Source organism: Panicum hallii, chromosome 3, assembly GCF_002211085.1.
Source record: "Panicum hallii strain FIL2 chromosome 3, PHallii_v3.1, whole genome shotgun sequence".
In the NCBI taxonomy this organism is placed as follows: domain Eukaryota; kingdom Viridiplantae; phylum Streptophyta; class Magnoliopsida; order Poales; family Poaceae; genus Panicum; species Panicum hallii.
This window is the reverse complement of record NC_038044.1, coordinates 59,509,263-59,525,367: the sequence shown is the minus strand read 5'-3', so window position 1 is coordinate 59,525,367 and position 16,105 is coordinate 59,509,263. Positions and strand designations below refer to the sequence as shown.

The 16,105-nt window shown below is 48.0% G+C and overlaps 1 protein-coding gene across 1 annotated transcript; it reads right to left on the bottom strand.

Annotated features, from left to right (window-relative positions):
* Positions 1-152: 152 nt before the first annotated feature.
* LOC112885562 (major allergen Dau c 1-like) lies at positions 153-2,862 on the bottom strand. The gene is made up of 3 exons (XM_025951151.1): positions 2,790-2,862; positions 739-897; positions 153-653 (listed from the first exon to the last, which is right to left on the bottom strand). Exons 1-3 carry the CDS (start codon positions 2,860-2,862, stop codon positions 352-354), a joined length of 534 nt encoding a protein of 177 aa, XP_025806936.1. The 3' UTR covers positions 153-351.
* Positions 2,863-16,105: the final 13,243 nt, after the last annotated feature.

Below are 16,105 nucleotides of genomic sequence, written 5' to 3'. Positions count from 1 at the left end.
ATTAGTAATTTGAATGGAGGGAGTAGCAATTCTAATCTAATTGCACTATGGCTGGCTTCAACAATTTCCCTGGCCAGCTCTCATCTAGCATTGCCACTGGAGGAAGACACTGGTATTGACTTGCAGGTGACACGCGGCCAAAAAAGAACATAAAACATAAACTGTTTTCACAAAAACTGAAACTGTTGTCCCCCCCACACCACTAGCACAATTAACCGACCAAGAAGAGGATCACTTGCTCTCGTTATTCGAATTTCCAAATCAAGAACACACCCATGGCATGATCACCATCATATACTTAACACGGATTTCTCCGGCCCGATCACCACGATGAGACATTCTCGCGGCAGCTCAGGCGAACTCGCCGGGGTGAGCGACGAGGTACTCCACCTTCTTGATGAGGCTGAGGTAGCCCTGCACGATCATGGCCTCGTCCGCCGGCGGCAGCGGCGCACCGTCCACCCGCTCGTACTCCACCGTCATGTGCACCACGCAGGCGCCCTCACCGGCCGGCACCACCTTCACCTCGGACACCTGCGACTTCATCTGCCCGGCCAGCTCGCCGCCCTCCACCACCAGCTCCGACTTCACTACACGCGCCGCCGCGTCGCGCGCCAGGAGCCGGATCTTGAACACCTTCGCGTCACCCACAGCTGTGGCAAAGAAACAAGAAAATTCAGGTGAGTCTTCGTCGTCGAGACGGCGAAATTTGCGTCTTGTTCCGGGCTTGATACTCACCTGGGTTGAGCTTCATGGTGGTGACGCTCCCGGGCCCGCCGTCACCATCGACCTCGACTGCGTCGACCATGCCGACGCAGGCCTTGGTGAAGATGGACACGTCGCCGGTGAAGACCACATTCCACAGCAGCTCGACTGACACGGCCACCGGGCACTCCTCTTGTCACTCTAACGACGACCATCGTGCCAACAAGTCTGTCCCAAGTTGTCACTGATTAGTGCTTAGTGAAGAACTGAAGACTGGTCACTGATGAGAGGCTTTGCTGTACGATTGTGTGTGTGCTGAACAGTGAGGCATCAAGGGTTACTTATAGATGTGGCGGCCGGGGTGAGCAAGATGGGAGGTTGGAAGCAAGTGGACCGGGTTTTGGCTGATGTGAAATTCAGAGACTGCGAAGATCATATGGTTTGGACCGGGAAAATTCAGACCGATGTGATCAAGAAGCGTTGAAGAATGATTGCTTCTTGGGATTTTATTTGTACAAATTAGTTTTCCAGAGACTAGTTAGTAGGAAGGGAAGTCAGCCAATCAGGAACTCTGTTTATACTATGTAGTATTCTTGTGAAGCTTAGAAAGAAGTAATGGCCAAGCAGTCCTTCAATGTAGAAATATAAGTTAGGAGGTTCAGAGAGTTTGATGTTGACAAATATGATGAATCAGATAATCCTATATTTGGATAATATGATCTAGAAGGGTTGACATGGAATAGTAGTTGGGCGTATGCTTGTACCAAATAGTTTTCATGCATAGACTGGGGATGTACGTACAAGTCGGTGTGTGTCATCCATAATGTCGCTATCGATAGTAATGTGGGATTCCAGAAGGTCTAAAGAACATTTTCTAAAAATCGCTACTGTCATATTGTAGCTTCCTTATGTTTGCTCCCTTGCAAATTTCTTGCAAGTTTTTTGTTTCTCTTTGATTCAAAATGCAAGTTTTGGTTGTGTGTCATGATATGAATAATATTTGGGTGAATCCAAGACCCATGATCTCATCGTGTCTAGGGCGATTGAACTTGTGCCTATTTTCTAGTTTCGCCTTTATTATGTGTTCGTTCATTGCTTGTGCCGTGATTTTGGATTAATTCTTCTATCTTCAATGTGCTAGGACGTGTGAGAACATTTTTGGAAAGACCTTTTAGTTAGTCCATCTAAGAAGCACCACAAATTTGGATTGTTGCTCTTGTTCATCCCTCACCTTGATTTCATCTACATTATTCATAAAGTCTATTATGAAATCTTGATATTTGAGATGGATTCTTTTGTTAGGATTTAAACTTTTTTTTACCAAATTTGAAAATCATTTGATAGACTTTTACATTTTTTATCTTGTTGGCAAGAGAGGGCTTTGAATTTTTTTTCTATGTGAGCAGCCACAAGCCGAATGTAACACCCTAATTTTCAATTTAGGGACTAAAAAAATTGGTTAGATTTATTGCAGGCTTGATAAGATTTATTTAATTTATTTTGAGTTTTGAACATTAACCGTAAATTATAATAATTTACTTAGCCATAAAAATATAAGGAAAATAGGTTTTGGGCATTCATGCCGCATTGCATGGTTTTACTGTTTGAGTTCAGTTGAATTTAAATTTTTCCAAATTTAAATTCAAATAAATTGTGCTTGCTTCCTTTTATTCAAATAAAACTTTCCTTGTTTTCTTTTCTCCCCTTCCCGCTTTTCCCTCTTGGCCCGGCCCAATCTCTCCTCTCCCTTCCTTTCTCCTCCCGCGCGACCCAGCCCAACCGGCCTAGCCGCCCCCTCTCCCGGCCTGCTTCGCCCCTCCTCTCCCCTTTCTTTTTCTCCCACGCGGCCCAACTCGCTCGGCCTGTTTCCCCGTCCTGGCTTGCCACCGCCTCCCTCTCTCTCCCTCTCACGCTAACAGGCACGCCCCGCCCGTCGGGTCCATCCCCCACCATAGTCCGACCCGAACCCGAGCCATATCCGACTAGGGGACGCCGCCACCGCCGCGCGCAGCTTGGCACGCACGTCAAGGACCCCCTGCCCCCTATATAAGCGCCGCCAGACCCCACCTCGACCTCTCAGCGACCTGCGCTGCCACCTTTTGCCCCCGCAAACCCTAGCCCTAGTTCGCCACTGCCGCTCGAGCTCGGCTGCGCCATGGATCCGTTGCTTCGCCACCCCTCTTCGCTAGCCAAGCGCTGCCGGAGCTTCGCGTCGTGGTGAGGACCATCGCCGGCCCTTCTTTTCCCCTCTCTCGCCTTCTCGTGCGCGCAATCGCTCGCTGTCGCCACCTTGCCGCACCTCGCCGTTGACAGCCCGCTCCGGTCCCCATCTCGCCTTCCCGAGCCCGTAGACGCGTTCCCCTCTTCTCTCTCTCTCTCTCTCTCTCTCCCCCCCTTAGCTTTTCCCCATGCGAAACCGCCCCCAGAGTGTCGATTTCGGCCAACTCCGGTGAGCCCCGCCGCCGCAACCCGCGCCGCCGGCTGCCAACATCGCCGCCCGAGCCCCCCCCCCCACCCCAAGCCGCGCCAAGCCGTCGGATTTGGATTCGAGGGTCTAGATTAGAGTCAAAACCCAGCTGAAAGGATCGATGGACCAAGAGGGGGGGGGGGTGAATTGGGTCTTTTTCAATTTCTAAAACAAGATAAAACAACCTTAACCTATGCAAAAACTAGAAAGGCTCGAATTCACCAACCGGATAACTAAACAAGCTACACAAGCTAGTTAAGATGAAAAGAGATAAAGCCTAGCAAGGTAGAGCTAACTAGTGATTCCTAAATCGAGCACATGAATGAATTGCATGAAAGATAATGCTTGAAAAAGAAAAGTGGACAAGGGACAACCGGATTTTTTTCCCGTGGTATCGATGTGTTGGCACACACCCCTAATCCACGTTGTGACACTCACAAAGAGTATTGTCACCTCCCAAGTCACCAAGACGAGGGCGCTCACTAAGAGTCTCCGTTTACCATCCCGGTGTGGTGGAGATCAAGCCACGTACAAATCTCTTCTCCGGGCTTTCACAATCCTTGGCAAGCTCCGCGAGAATCACCTCGATCACCAAGATCGCCTAGGTGATGCCAATCACCAAGAGTAACAAGCTAAGGCCTTCACTTGAGCAAGAACCAATCACAAAGAATGGATGCACACAAGCTTCTCTCTACTCAAGTCCTTAATCTTGCTTCTTGAATGATTGAATGAACAAGTGTATGAAATGTTGAAGCTCAAGGTGGCTCTTGACTATAGTATGTGTGTTTGGATGTTGCCTGGTGTCAAGAGTGGTAGAATGACCCATTGGAGGGGTATATATGGGCAGCTCACACGAATAGAGCCGTTGAAGAAAAAGCTGCCAGAAAACTGCGTAGCGCCGGTTAATCCGACGTCGCTCCAATAGTCATCGTCGGTTTAACCGGTGAATCTAAACTGCCACTTCTGAAAACTAGCCGTTACAGCTTGGGCAGATTAACCGTCGTCGCATCGGTTTAACCGGTGAGTGTAATCATCCATTGATCAACAGAAATACCAAGTCACTGGACAACTGCACCGACGTCCAATTTCAAATAGCGTCGGTTTAACCGGTGAGTGTAGTTGTCCACTGATCAACTGAAAACCGAGTCTCTGGACAACTGTACCGACGTCAAAATTCAAATAACGCCGGTTTAACCGGTGTATTGACTTGTCCAGTCCTGCTGACCTCGTTTAACCGACGTATATAAAACTTGAAGCGTCGGTTAAACGGTGAATAGGATTTTTCTGATTTTGCCGTTTCTGACTTGAGTCTTGAATGAAATCCAAATATTCTTGAGATATAAGTTGAGAACCACTTATTTGAGCTTCTAGAAACCTGAGTGACCATTGTGTGCATCCATTTTCAAATGACCATGTCCATGCTCAAGTTACTAAGCCTAAACCCCTCTTAATAGTGCGATCACTACAAAACTATAAAACCTATACTAACCTAAGTGTCCTTCTCAACCTTATGACACTTAGGACTAGAAAGATCCTTAGTCTTGACACATTATAGAGTTGAATGCCGAGATCGCCTTTTTGAATAATGAAAATTAGGGGCCTCTTTTGACATATAACCAAATGAGCAATAATGATCTATAAAGCTGCACAAACTCATTAGTCACAATAATGGTTGTCATTAATCACCGAAACATACCTTAAGGGCCTAGATGCTTACAATCTCCCCCTTTTTGGTGATTGATGACAACATAGACATAAATAACGAGAGAGCGAGAAAGATATGGCAAGAATAAACACAGGCAAACTCGAAAGAAAGGAACCAAAGAGCTCAAAGGCTCAAACGAAATCCATAGATATGTCTCAAAAGCTCAGCATGCTCAAATGACAAATGTACATATCCATGAACTGAAACCAAATATAAGACAATGTATAATACAATAAGAAACAACAAAGTCCTAATCGAGCTCTCTCTAAAGCTACCCTCCCCCTGACTCCCTCTCCCCCTTTGGCATCAAAGCCCAAAAAGGATAGCTACTGATCCGGGTGCCGCGGGACGGCGAGGAAGCGATCCGGGTCATCGTCGTCGTCGTCGTCGTCGGACGGTGGATCCTCAGTGACTGCCGGTAGCTGCTGGTCTGAAGGCCTGCTGGTGCTGAGCTGACGGGAGGTGTGGCTGTCGTCGAGGCTGTCGTCGAGGCCCTGGTGCTAGCACTGCCTGGGAGAGGGTCCGTGGAAGTAGTAGCCGGCTCAGCAGAAGATGTGTCAACATCTGAAGTAGTGAGTGCTGATGCTGCCGGCTGTGACGACTGCTGAAGTAAGGACACCTCTCCGCCTCCCCCTGAAGGTAATGCCTGTGGTACGACGGGGAGGCCAACGGACTGCACAGCTGAGGGTGACTCCTGGAAGAGCGAGGTCGCAGGCAGAGGAGAGAAAAGAGGATGACTCGCAGACCCAAGAAGTGCTGACAGTGAGAACATGATCTCTGGGGTCGCGGAAGAAGCTGGAGCAGTGGGGGCCGGAGCAGGTGTAACTGCAAGTGGAGGTGCTCCGGCGCCCTGAAGACCTGACTGTGCTGGCTGCTGAGGGGCGAGTCCGGTGTGAGAATATAACTGTGAAATCATCCCGAACATCGCCATCATGCCCTGCTGCATCTGCTGAAACTGAGCGTCCGTCCTCTGAGAGACTCTGTCAATAAGGCCGACGAAACGCTCCTCTGTAGCAGCTCGCTCTCGGGCGGCCTCCCTCTGAATCTGTGCAAGCTGGGCCTCATGGGCTCTCCTGGCCTCCTCCTGTGCCCGGCGGTCCTCCCTCTGCTGAGTGACCAGCTGCTGTAAAAGTGCGGTGAGCTCAGACGGCTGAGACACCTGAGACTCTGAAACTGTAGTAGCAGCAGCTGACACTGGAGCTGGCTCTCCTGAACCTCCTGCCTCGTGATCATGACTAGCTGGAGCAGGTGCAGGGAAGTATTCCTCGTCCTCGGAGGAGTCTGACTCTAGGTCTGACCAATGAATCTCATCATCTCCCCCGGGAAGCTGTGCCTCTGCGGCAAGCAGTGCCTCATCCTCCTGGGCCACTCGGGCCTGTACCTCGGGTGACAGCCGTGCCATGGCAGCGCGATCGGCCTGTCTCCCTCTCCTCCTGTCAGAGGGTGCTGTCGGGCGGTAGACTGGGAACCAGGGAGTCTCGTCCTGTCTGTAGACTGCACTGATGGGTGACTCAGCTGGCACTATCATAGAGCAAATGAAACTAATCCAGTGAGCATAAGGAAACTGACGCACGACCCCCATCCCATCAGTGATGACATCCTCAATCTCTGCCAGAATAAAATCAACAATATCGAACGGCTCGTGAGTGAGGATGTGAAGTAGTAGCAGCTGCTGCAGACCTGTGAACCCCTCTGGGTAGCCACTCCTCGGGAGCAAAGTCCTTCGGAGTGCCATGTGAACAGCGTAAGCCTCTGGGGTCAGCAGGCTAGGAACCCTGGCGTAGGAAGCCGGAAAGGGCTGGCGGAAGCACTGTGAGATCGCCTCGTGAGAAGGTGCAATCCCGCCAATCATGGCCCTGCGAGGTGGATCTGCATCACCGTAGACCATCTCGTGCAGAGAGACGTCAACAAGATCAACTCCAAGTATCCCTGCGAGTGTCGCTCTGGACAAACCAAACACCTGTCCTCCGAACATGAAGTGAACAGCTCTGCGCTCTGGGGCTATCCAAGCAGTGGCATAGAAAACTCTGACCCAGTCCTCAATGTATCTGTTCCTCTCAATCGAGAGCAACCTGGGCAGACCTCTGAAGTGATCGAAGTGCTCGCGGACATCGGCTCCCCCTGCAGCTGTCCTCAGAGAAACCCAGTCCAGTACTCGGTGAGGGAAAATCCTGTGGCCCCGCCTCTGATAGGTCTCGTAGAAACTGGCCTGAAGTAGCGTCCAGAATCTACGATCGACCCTGCTGTCTCGTGTCACCGGGAACCACTCCTCCTCCTGTACACTCCACCTGAGCCTCTTGACCTTTGCCGCATTGGCCTTGGTCAAGTTCTGGAGCAGCACACCTGGCTCCAGACGCACGACAGTGTCCATGCGGAACACTGCGCGCTCGGCCGCTAGGGCCTCGGCTCGTCGAGCTGCTGCTGCTGCTGCTGCTGCTGCTGTGGACCTGCGAGGCTCCTGTGGCTGGTGGCCTCCTCGCGTCCTAGGTCCGGTGCGACGCTCAGTCGCAGGTGAAGTCTCCCCTGCGGGGGACGTCTGCCGGGTGCGGCCAGAACGTCGTAGAGCTGGTGACTGCGGTGTACCCTGCCCCTGAGACTGCTCTGACTGCTCTGACTCTGAAACTGAATCGGACTCTGCCGCTGACACTGACTGCTCTGACTCTGCTGCTGCTGCGGCTGTGGCTCTGGTGGCCCTGGCACCTCTGACTCGGCCCATCCCTCTGCCTCTGCCTCTGCCCCTGGCTGGTGTGTCCCTGATAGCGAACGGACGAGCGCGGCCTGACGCCTGCTCCTCGGCGGCCTTAGCCACCATCTCGGCCCTCTCGGCCTCTCTCGCTGCGCGAGTCCGCTTGCGCGCGGGCTCCTCAACCACGATCTCCTTTCCTTTCCTTTTGTCACGACCCATCTCGACACAGTGAGTAACACGGACGCGACGATGCGGTGGCAAGCGGGCGACGCGGTGATGCGCGGGTGGCACAGTGGTGTGCAGGACGTGCTGGCGACGGCGTGGAGCGGCACTAGCGGTGGAACTTTGGAGCGTGGGCGGCACTGTGGTGGCGACGACGGCGCGGTGGCGCACGGGCGCAAGTGAGGGGCGTGGTGTGCGTGCGCGCGGGCGCAGCTGGGCTGGCGGCGGTGCGTCGGGCGGCGGCGGCGCGAGGGCGGCGGTGTGACGGCGGCGCGAGGGAATGCACGGGCGTGGCGCAACGAGCGGCGGCGAGCGGAGTGGTGGCTGACGGCGGCGGATGGCGGCGTACGGACGGCGAGCGGGCGGCGCAAGGCGGCGGACGGCGGCGGCGGTGACAGGAGCGAGGGCGAAGGCGAGGGGTCGAGCGGGAAACGAAAGCGAGTGAAGGGTCGTGACCGGTCAAGAGAGAAATATGACATGTGGACCCCGCAATTTTTCTTATCGCCGGTTGATCCGACGCTTAGGTTTTGAACACCGGTTGATTGCGTCGGTGTAGTTTACTAGAAGCCCTGCCAAATCTGTATCTGTACGCCGGTTGAACCGATGATCTGAAAAATGAACTCGTCGGTTGAATGATGCAAATAACAGTTGATTTTCAGGTCAAAATTGTGTTCTGTTCATCGGTTGATCCGATGCTGCAAATTTTGTATACGCCGGTTGAACGCCTGAAGTGACTGATCTGTGGCTGACACTTAGTAACGCCGGTTAAACCGATGGGTATAGATCCATTGAACGTCGGTTTAACCGGTGAACCCAAAAACCCTCTCTCAGCTCACTTTTCTATGCTAAGTCCAATGAACTTATAAGATTCAACTAAACTCAAGTTAATGGACTTGCATAGGCGACTTTACCCCTCAAAATAGGATAGTTTAATAACTTAAATAGTTTTTCTTTTCAAAATCAAGGATAAGTCGCAAGAGAGACAAAGCGCCAAATTAAAATGTATGAGCCATGTCATAGGAATATTGAAGGAGGAAAGCTTCAAACTCACACTGACATTGCTCACTAGGCAATAACGCACCTAACACTTTACTCTCTTCACTTCTCATGAATTAAGATCTTGCATGTAAAACAAGTCTCATCTTCATCAAGTGATCTCCTTTGTGACCTTTACGCATGCAATGATAATGCAAATTACAAACACATGCGAAAGAAAGGTAAACATGAGATGCACAACTATATGACAAGAAATGCATAGCGAGAATTTAAGATCTACTTGTCAAGTTTGATCCCACGGAAAGCTTCATCATGATGAGCCTTTCTACAAGCCTAGAGGAAAACAAGTGGACCACCACCTCTAGCTAAACCCTTGCTCATCACTATCTTACCATGGTTAGACAAGTGTCCTATATGTATGCATTTTTCTATATGACATGGCAACTTACATGACGTTTGCCGCATCTAATACATTAAGTTCATTTCTTAGCCTAACAAAGGTACTCTCGTCTAAAGGTTTTGTGAAAATATCCGCCAATTGCTCCTCGGATCTCACACCTTGAAGGGAAATGTCCCCCTTGGCTTCGTGATCACGCAAGAAGTGATGGCGAATATCAATGTGCTTTGTGCGAGAGTGTTGAACTGGATTCTTGGCAATTTTTACGGCACTTTCATTGTCACAAAGGAGTGGTATTCTTCCTAGTTTCACACCAAAGTCCAAAAGGGTTTGCTTCATATATAGAATTTGGACACAACATGCACCGGCAGCTATATATTCCGCTTCCGCGGTGGACAAAGCCACGGAATTTTGCTTCTTACTCGACCAAGAAACTAGAGAACGCCCAAGCAAGTGGCAACCCCCGGAGGTACTCTTGCGATCCACACGGCTTCCGGCAAAATCCGAATCCGAGTATCCCAAGAGATCTAAACTAGCGCCTTTGGGGTACCACAAGCCTATGCTAGGAGTGTGCTTGAGATACCGAAGAATCCTATTCACAGCAGAAAGATGTGATTCCTTAGGGTTAGCTTGAAAACGGGCACACAAGCACACACTAAACATTATATCGGGCCTAGATGCGGTAAGGTAAAGCAAAGACCCTATCATTGAACGATAGAGGGATTGATCAACAGGTTTACCGTCCACATCCAAGTCGAGATGCCCATTTGTAGCCATAGGAGTCTTGATTGGCTTACATTCATCCATCTTGAACTTCTTCAAGATATCTCTAGTATATTTTTCTTGATAGATGAATGTCCCTTCCTTCATTTGTTTGACTTGAAAACCAAGGAAGAAAGTCAATTCGCCAATCATGGACATCTCGAATTCCCTAGACATCATGGTAGCAAACTCATGGCTTAGCAAATCATTAGTTGAGCCAAAGATAATATCGTCAACATAAATTTGACAAATGAAAAGATCCCCGTTGACGTCTTTTGTGAACAAAGTGGTGTCCACCCTCCCGATCTTGAAGCCTTGCATGATTAGGAAGTCACGAAGTCTCTCATACCAAGCCCTTGGAGCTTGTTTGAGCCCATAGAGTGCCTTGTGCAACCTATAAACATGATTAGGATTCCTCGGATCTTCAAACCCGGGAGGTTGCTCAACATAAACAAGTTCGTTAATAAAGCCATTTAAGAACGCACTTCTCACATCCATTTGATATAACTTAATATTATGATGTGAAGAGTAAGCAAGAAGGATGCGGATAGCTTCAAGTCTTGCGACCGGAGCAAAAGTTTCACCAAAATCCAAACCTTCGACTTGAGAAAACCCTTTTGCCACAAGTCTTGCTTTGTTGCGTACCACCACCCCATGTTCATCTTGCTTGTTTCGAAAGACCCACTTTGTGCCGATGATGTTCTTGTCTTTCGGAGGAGCTTCGAGGACCCATACTTCATTGCGGGTGAAATTGTTCAACTCTTCTTGCATGGCCATCACCCAATCCGAGTCCTCAATTGCTTCCTCTATGCTAGTGGGTTCAATACAAGAAACAAACGAGTGATGTTCGCAAAATGAAGCATACTTAGAGCGAGTTCTTACTCCTTTGGAAGGACTACCAATGATTTGACCAATTGGATGATCCTTGGAGATGCGACCATGCTTCACTAGCGGTATTTGCGTGGATGCTTGTTGGGGTGGATCATGAGTGACTTGTGCTTGTGGTGGAACATTTTGCTCTTCTTGTTCTTGAACTTGGGGTGTTGGCGTTGACACATTTTCTTGGGGTAGTGGATCAACTTTATCTTGATCTTCATTTGCTTGGGGTGCCGCGGAGGTGTTTGGTAAAGATGAGGAAGTTCCTCCCCCTTGATCATTGCCTTCATGCACCTCTTCCGGCTTGATATCCCCAATGGACATCTTCTTCAAGGCTTCTTCAATCTCTTCATCCCCTACATTTTCATAGCCAACAACCTCCTCTTGGGAGCCATTAGATTCATCAAACTCCACATCACATGTTTCTTCAACTAACCCGGAGGTTTGATTGAATACTCTATATGCTTTGGAGTTTGATGCATAACCAAGAAAGAAACCTTCATCACATCTACTTTCAAACTTACCGAGCCTTTTCTTCTTATAAATGAAGCATTTGCAACCAAAGACTCGAAAGTATGATATATTTGGTTTCTTCCCGGTGATGAGTTCATATGGAGTTTTCTTGAGGAGTCGGTGAGGATACACTCGGTTGGATGCATGACACGCCGTGTTGATTGCTTCCGCCCAAAACTTCTCGGACGTGCCATAATCATCCAACATTGCTCTTGCTAGGGTGATGAGTGTCTTGTTCTTTCTTTCCACCACACCATTTTGTTGAGGCGTGTAGGTGGCGGAAAACTCATATTTGACTCCTTCTTCATCGCACCATTCTTCAATCTTCATATTTTTGAACTCGGAGCCGTTGTCACTCCGGATCTTCACGATTGGGGAATTGTATTCCCTTTGAGCTTTTCTTGCAAATGACTTGAAGATTTCCGGAGTTTCACCCTTATCGCCTAGAAACATGACCCAAGTGTAACGTGAAAAATCATCAACAATTACTAGGCAATAGAGGTTACCACCAATGCTCTTGTATGAAGTTGGACCAAAGAGATCCATGTGTAGTAGCTCGAGCGGCTTGGAGGTAGACAACATTGTCTTGATAGGATGATGAGTTGCAACTTGCTTCCCGGCTTGACATGCTTTGCATAGCTTGTTCTTGTCAAAAGTGACGTCCTTTATGCCGGTGATCATCCCTCTCTTGTGGGCTTTCTTGAGGTTGCTCATGCCAATATGAGCAATTCTTCTATGCCAAAGCCACCCAAGAGATGACTTGGTGAAGAGGCAAGTCATGGTGCTTGTTTGCTTTGAAGAGAAATCCACCAAATAGATATTGCCATGCCTAAACCCCGTGAATACCAATGACTTGTCTTTTTCATGAGTCACTACAACACCATTCTTGTCAAAGGCACACGTTAGTCCAAGATCACACAATTGTGCAATAGAGATGAGGTTAAAACTAAGTGCTTCTACAAACAAAACATTTGAAATGGATAAATCTTTTGAAATGGCAATTCTACCCAAACCTAAGACTTTCCCCTTAGAGTTATCACCATAGGTGACATGTTCATGATCGCCGGGGTCTTCAAGTGAGGTGAACATGCTATCATTGCCGGTCATGTGTTGAGAGCAACCGCTATCAAGTACCCAATGTTTTCCACCGGCTTTGTAGTTCACCTACACACATGAGAATTTATTTTTGAGTTTTCGGAACCCAAACAAGCTTTGGGCCTTGCACATGTGTGACAAGAGCTTTTGGGACCCAAAGTTGCTTGGGGAGCTTCTTCTTCGACTCCTTAGCAATTTTGCCAATGAACTTGGCCTTCACCTTGCCCTTCACTTTACTCAAGAGAAAATGATTATTTTGAAACATTGATGAGTAATTCTTGGGTAATTTAGGTAGAGGACGTGATGGTAAAGTGCACTCCCTAGTGTGGTGCCCGGTGACTTGGCAATGTTGGCAATATGAACCAACTTCCTTGATAAAGCTTGTCTTGATCTCCGGAGAAGGAGTTGTGGCCATGTTTGGCTCCGGAAATGAACCAAGACCTCTCTTACCATAGTCACGGGCATTGTTGAAGAGAATCTCGTTGTGGATGTATTCTCCCCTTGAGAGTTTCTCCACACTACTCTTGAGGCTTGCCACTTGATCCATCAATTCCTTTTCCCTAGAAGAGGCAAGCTTGGGCACAACATTAGTGGCATATGCATCAATGAGTAGGTCATCACATGAAGTAGAAGCATTGACCTTTTCAAGAACAACTTTCTCAAGACTTGGGTCAATTACTTCATAAGCAAATTCAAGTTCTTGATACTTGTGAGCCAACTCCCTATGCTCTTGTTTGAGCTTTTTGTGGCTCTCTTCAACTTGCTTAGCAAGTACAAGTGACTCATTGTGCTTTTTGAGCAAGTCATTGTACTTACTAAGTAAGTCGGAATGGGCAAGCTCTAACTTGGCATGAGTGCTCTCAAGAACTTTAACTTTGCCCTTTTCCCTCTTGATGACGGATGTTTACTCATTGATGAGGTTAGTAAATTCATTTGGATCAAGCTCTTCATCACTATCATCTTCACTATCTACCTCACATACCTTGGTGTTACCTTTTGCCATGAGGCACATAGGAGGCGGAGGTAGAGAAGGTTCTTCATTGGTGAGGGCGATGGTGACAATGTCTTCTTCATCACTTGAGTCTTCGCTTGATGAGACATCGGTCACCCATTCTTGTTTCTCCACCAAGAAACTTTCTTGGTATGCCCTTTCTTCTTTGGGAAGAGCTTGGTCTTCTTATCATGGGTCTTCTTCTTCCCAAATCTCTTGTTTTTGTTCTTCCTCTCCTCTTCTTCATCATCGCTTGAATCATGGCGATGCTTACCCTTGTTGTCCTTACTTCTTTTGTCCGACTTGGGGCAATTTGGACGGATGTGTCCTTTTTCGCCACAATTGTAGCAAATCTTGTTCTTGACATCCATTGGCCGGAACATTCCCTTCTTGGAGTCAAAGTTGAAGCCCTTCTTATTGATCTTCTCATTCAAGCGTGTGAACTTTCTCATCATGAGAGCAAGTTCTCCATCATCTTCAATATCGGATGAGCTTTCATGATGATCATCTTCTTCATTGCTTGAGCTTGAGTCTTGTTTGACCATCTTGAGCTTGCGGGATTTGTTTGTCTTGGTCTTTAGAGCAATTGACTTGCTTGAAGTTGGCTCTTCGGTCATACCAAGAATGCTCATTTCATGAGCGCGAATTTTGCCCACAAGTTCTCCAACTTCCATTGCGGCGAGATCCTCCTTTTGAAGCATAGCATTGATAATGTTATACTTGGGCTTCGGGAGTAGCATGAGGATCTTGCGGTTGATGGATGCACTGTCAATTTTGGATATTTCAAGTGCATTAATGTTCTTGACAATGACATTCAAGCGAGAATACATATCATTGCAATTTTCATGAGCTAGCATTTTGAAGGAATCATACTTAGCTCTAAACAGGTGATATTTTTGTTCACGAACTTTGGTGGAACCTTCATGTATTTCAATGAGCTCCTTCCAAATATCACTTGCTAGGTCCATGCCATTTACTCTAGCAAAGACCTCCTCACTAATAGCTTCGAAGATTGCATTTCTAGCTCTAGCATTCCATTTTAATTGGTCGGGGGTGGGATCTCCGGTGAACCCGACCTTAGTTGCCAACCACACTTCGGGGGCAATCGCATCAAGGTATGCGGCCATGCGAACTTTCCAATAGGCAAAGTTCTTGCCCTCGAAGTGAGGCGGCGAACCACCCATCTTGGCCATAGCTCTAGGCGGTGAAGCCTAATGATCCAAATGAGCAACGAGGCTCTGATACCAATTGAAAGGATCGATGGACCAAGAGGGGGGGGGTGAATTGGGCCCTTTTTCAATTTCTAAAACAAGATAAAACAACCTTAACCTATGCAAAAACTAGAAAGGCTCGAATTCACCAACCGGATAACTAAACAAGCTACACAAGCTAGTTAAGATGAAAAGAGATAAAGCCTAGCAAGGTAGAGCTAACTAGTGATTCCTAAATCGAGCACATGAATGAATTGCATGAAAGATAATGCTTGAAAAAGAAAGTGGACAAGGGACAACCGGATTTTTTTCCCGTGGTATCGATGTGTTGGCACACACCCCTAATCCACGTTGTGACACTCACAAAGAGTATTGTCACCTCCCAAGTCACCAAGACGAGGGCGCTCACTAAGAGTCTCCGTTCACCATCCCGGTGTGGTGGAGATCAAGCCACGTACAAATCTCTTCTCCGGGCTTCCACAATCCTTGGCAAGCTCCGCGAGAATCACCTCGATCACCAAGATCGCCTAGGTGATGCCAATCACCAAGAGTAACAAGCTAAGGCCTTCACTTGAGCAAGAACCAATCACAAAGAATGGATGCACACAAGCTTCTCTCTACTCAAGTCCTTAATCTTGCTTCTTGAATGATTGAATGAACAAGTGTATGAAATGTTGAAGCTCAAGGTGGCTCTTGACTATAGTATGTGTGTTTGGATGTTGCCTGGTGTCAAGAGTGTAGAATGACCCATTGGAGGGGTATATATGGGCAGCTCACACGAATAGAGCCGTTGGAGAAAAAGCTGCCAGAAAAACTGCGTAGCGCCGGTTAATCCGACGTCCCTCCAATAGTCCATCGTCGGTTTAACCGGTGAATGTAAACTGCCACTTCTGAAAACTAGCCGTTACAGCTTGGGCAGATTAACCGTCGTTGCATCGGTTAACCGGTGAGTGTAATCATCCATTGATCAACAGAAATACCAAGTCACTGGACAACTGCACCGACGTCCAATTTCAAATAGCGTCGGTTTAAACCGGTGAGTATTTCCACTGATCAACTGAAAACCGAGTCTCTGGACAACTGTACCGACGTCAAAATTCAAATAACGCGGTTTAACCGGTGTATTGACTTGTCCAGTCCTGCTGACCTCGTTTAACCGACGTATATAAAAACTTGACGCGTCGGTTAACCGGTGAATAGGATTTTTCTGATTTTGCCTTCTGACTTGAGTCTTGAATGAAATCCAAATATTCTTGAGATATAAGTTGAGAACCACTTATTTGAGCTTCTAGAAACCTGAGTGACCATTGTGTGCATCCATTTTCAAATGACCATGTCCATGCTCAAGTTACTAAGCCTAAACCCCTCTTAATAGTGCGATCACTACAAAACTATAAACCTATACTAACCTAAGTGTCCTTCTCAACCTTATGACACTTAGGACTAGAAAGATCCTTAGTCTTGACACATTATAGAGTT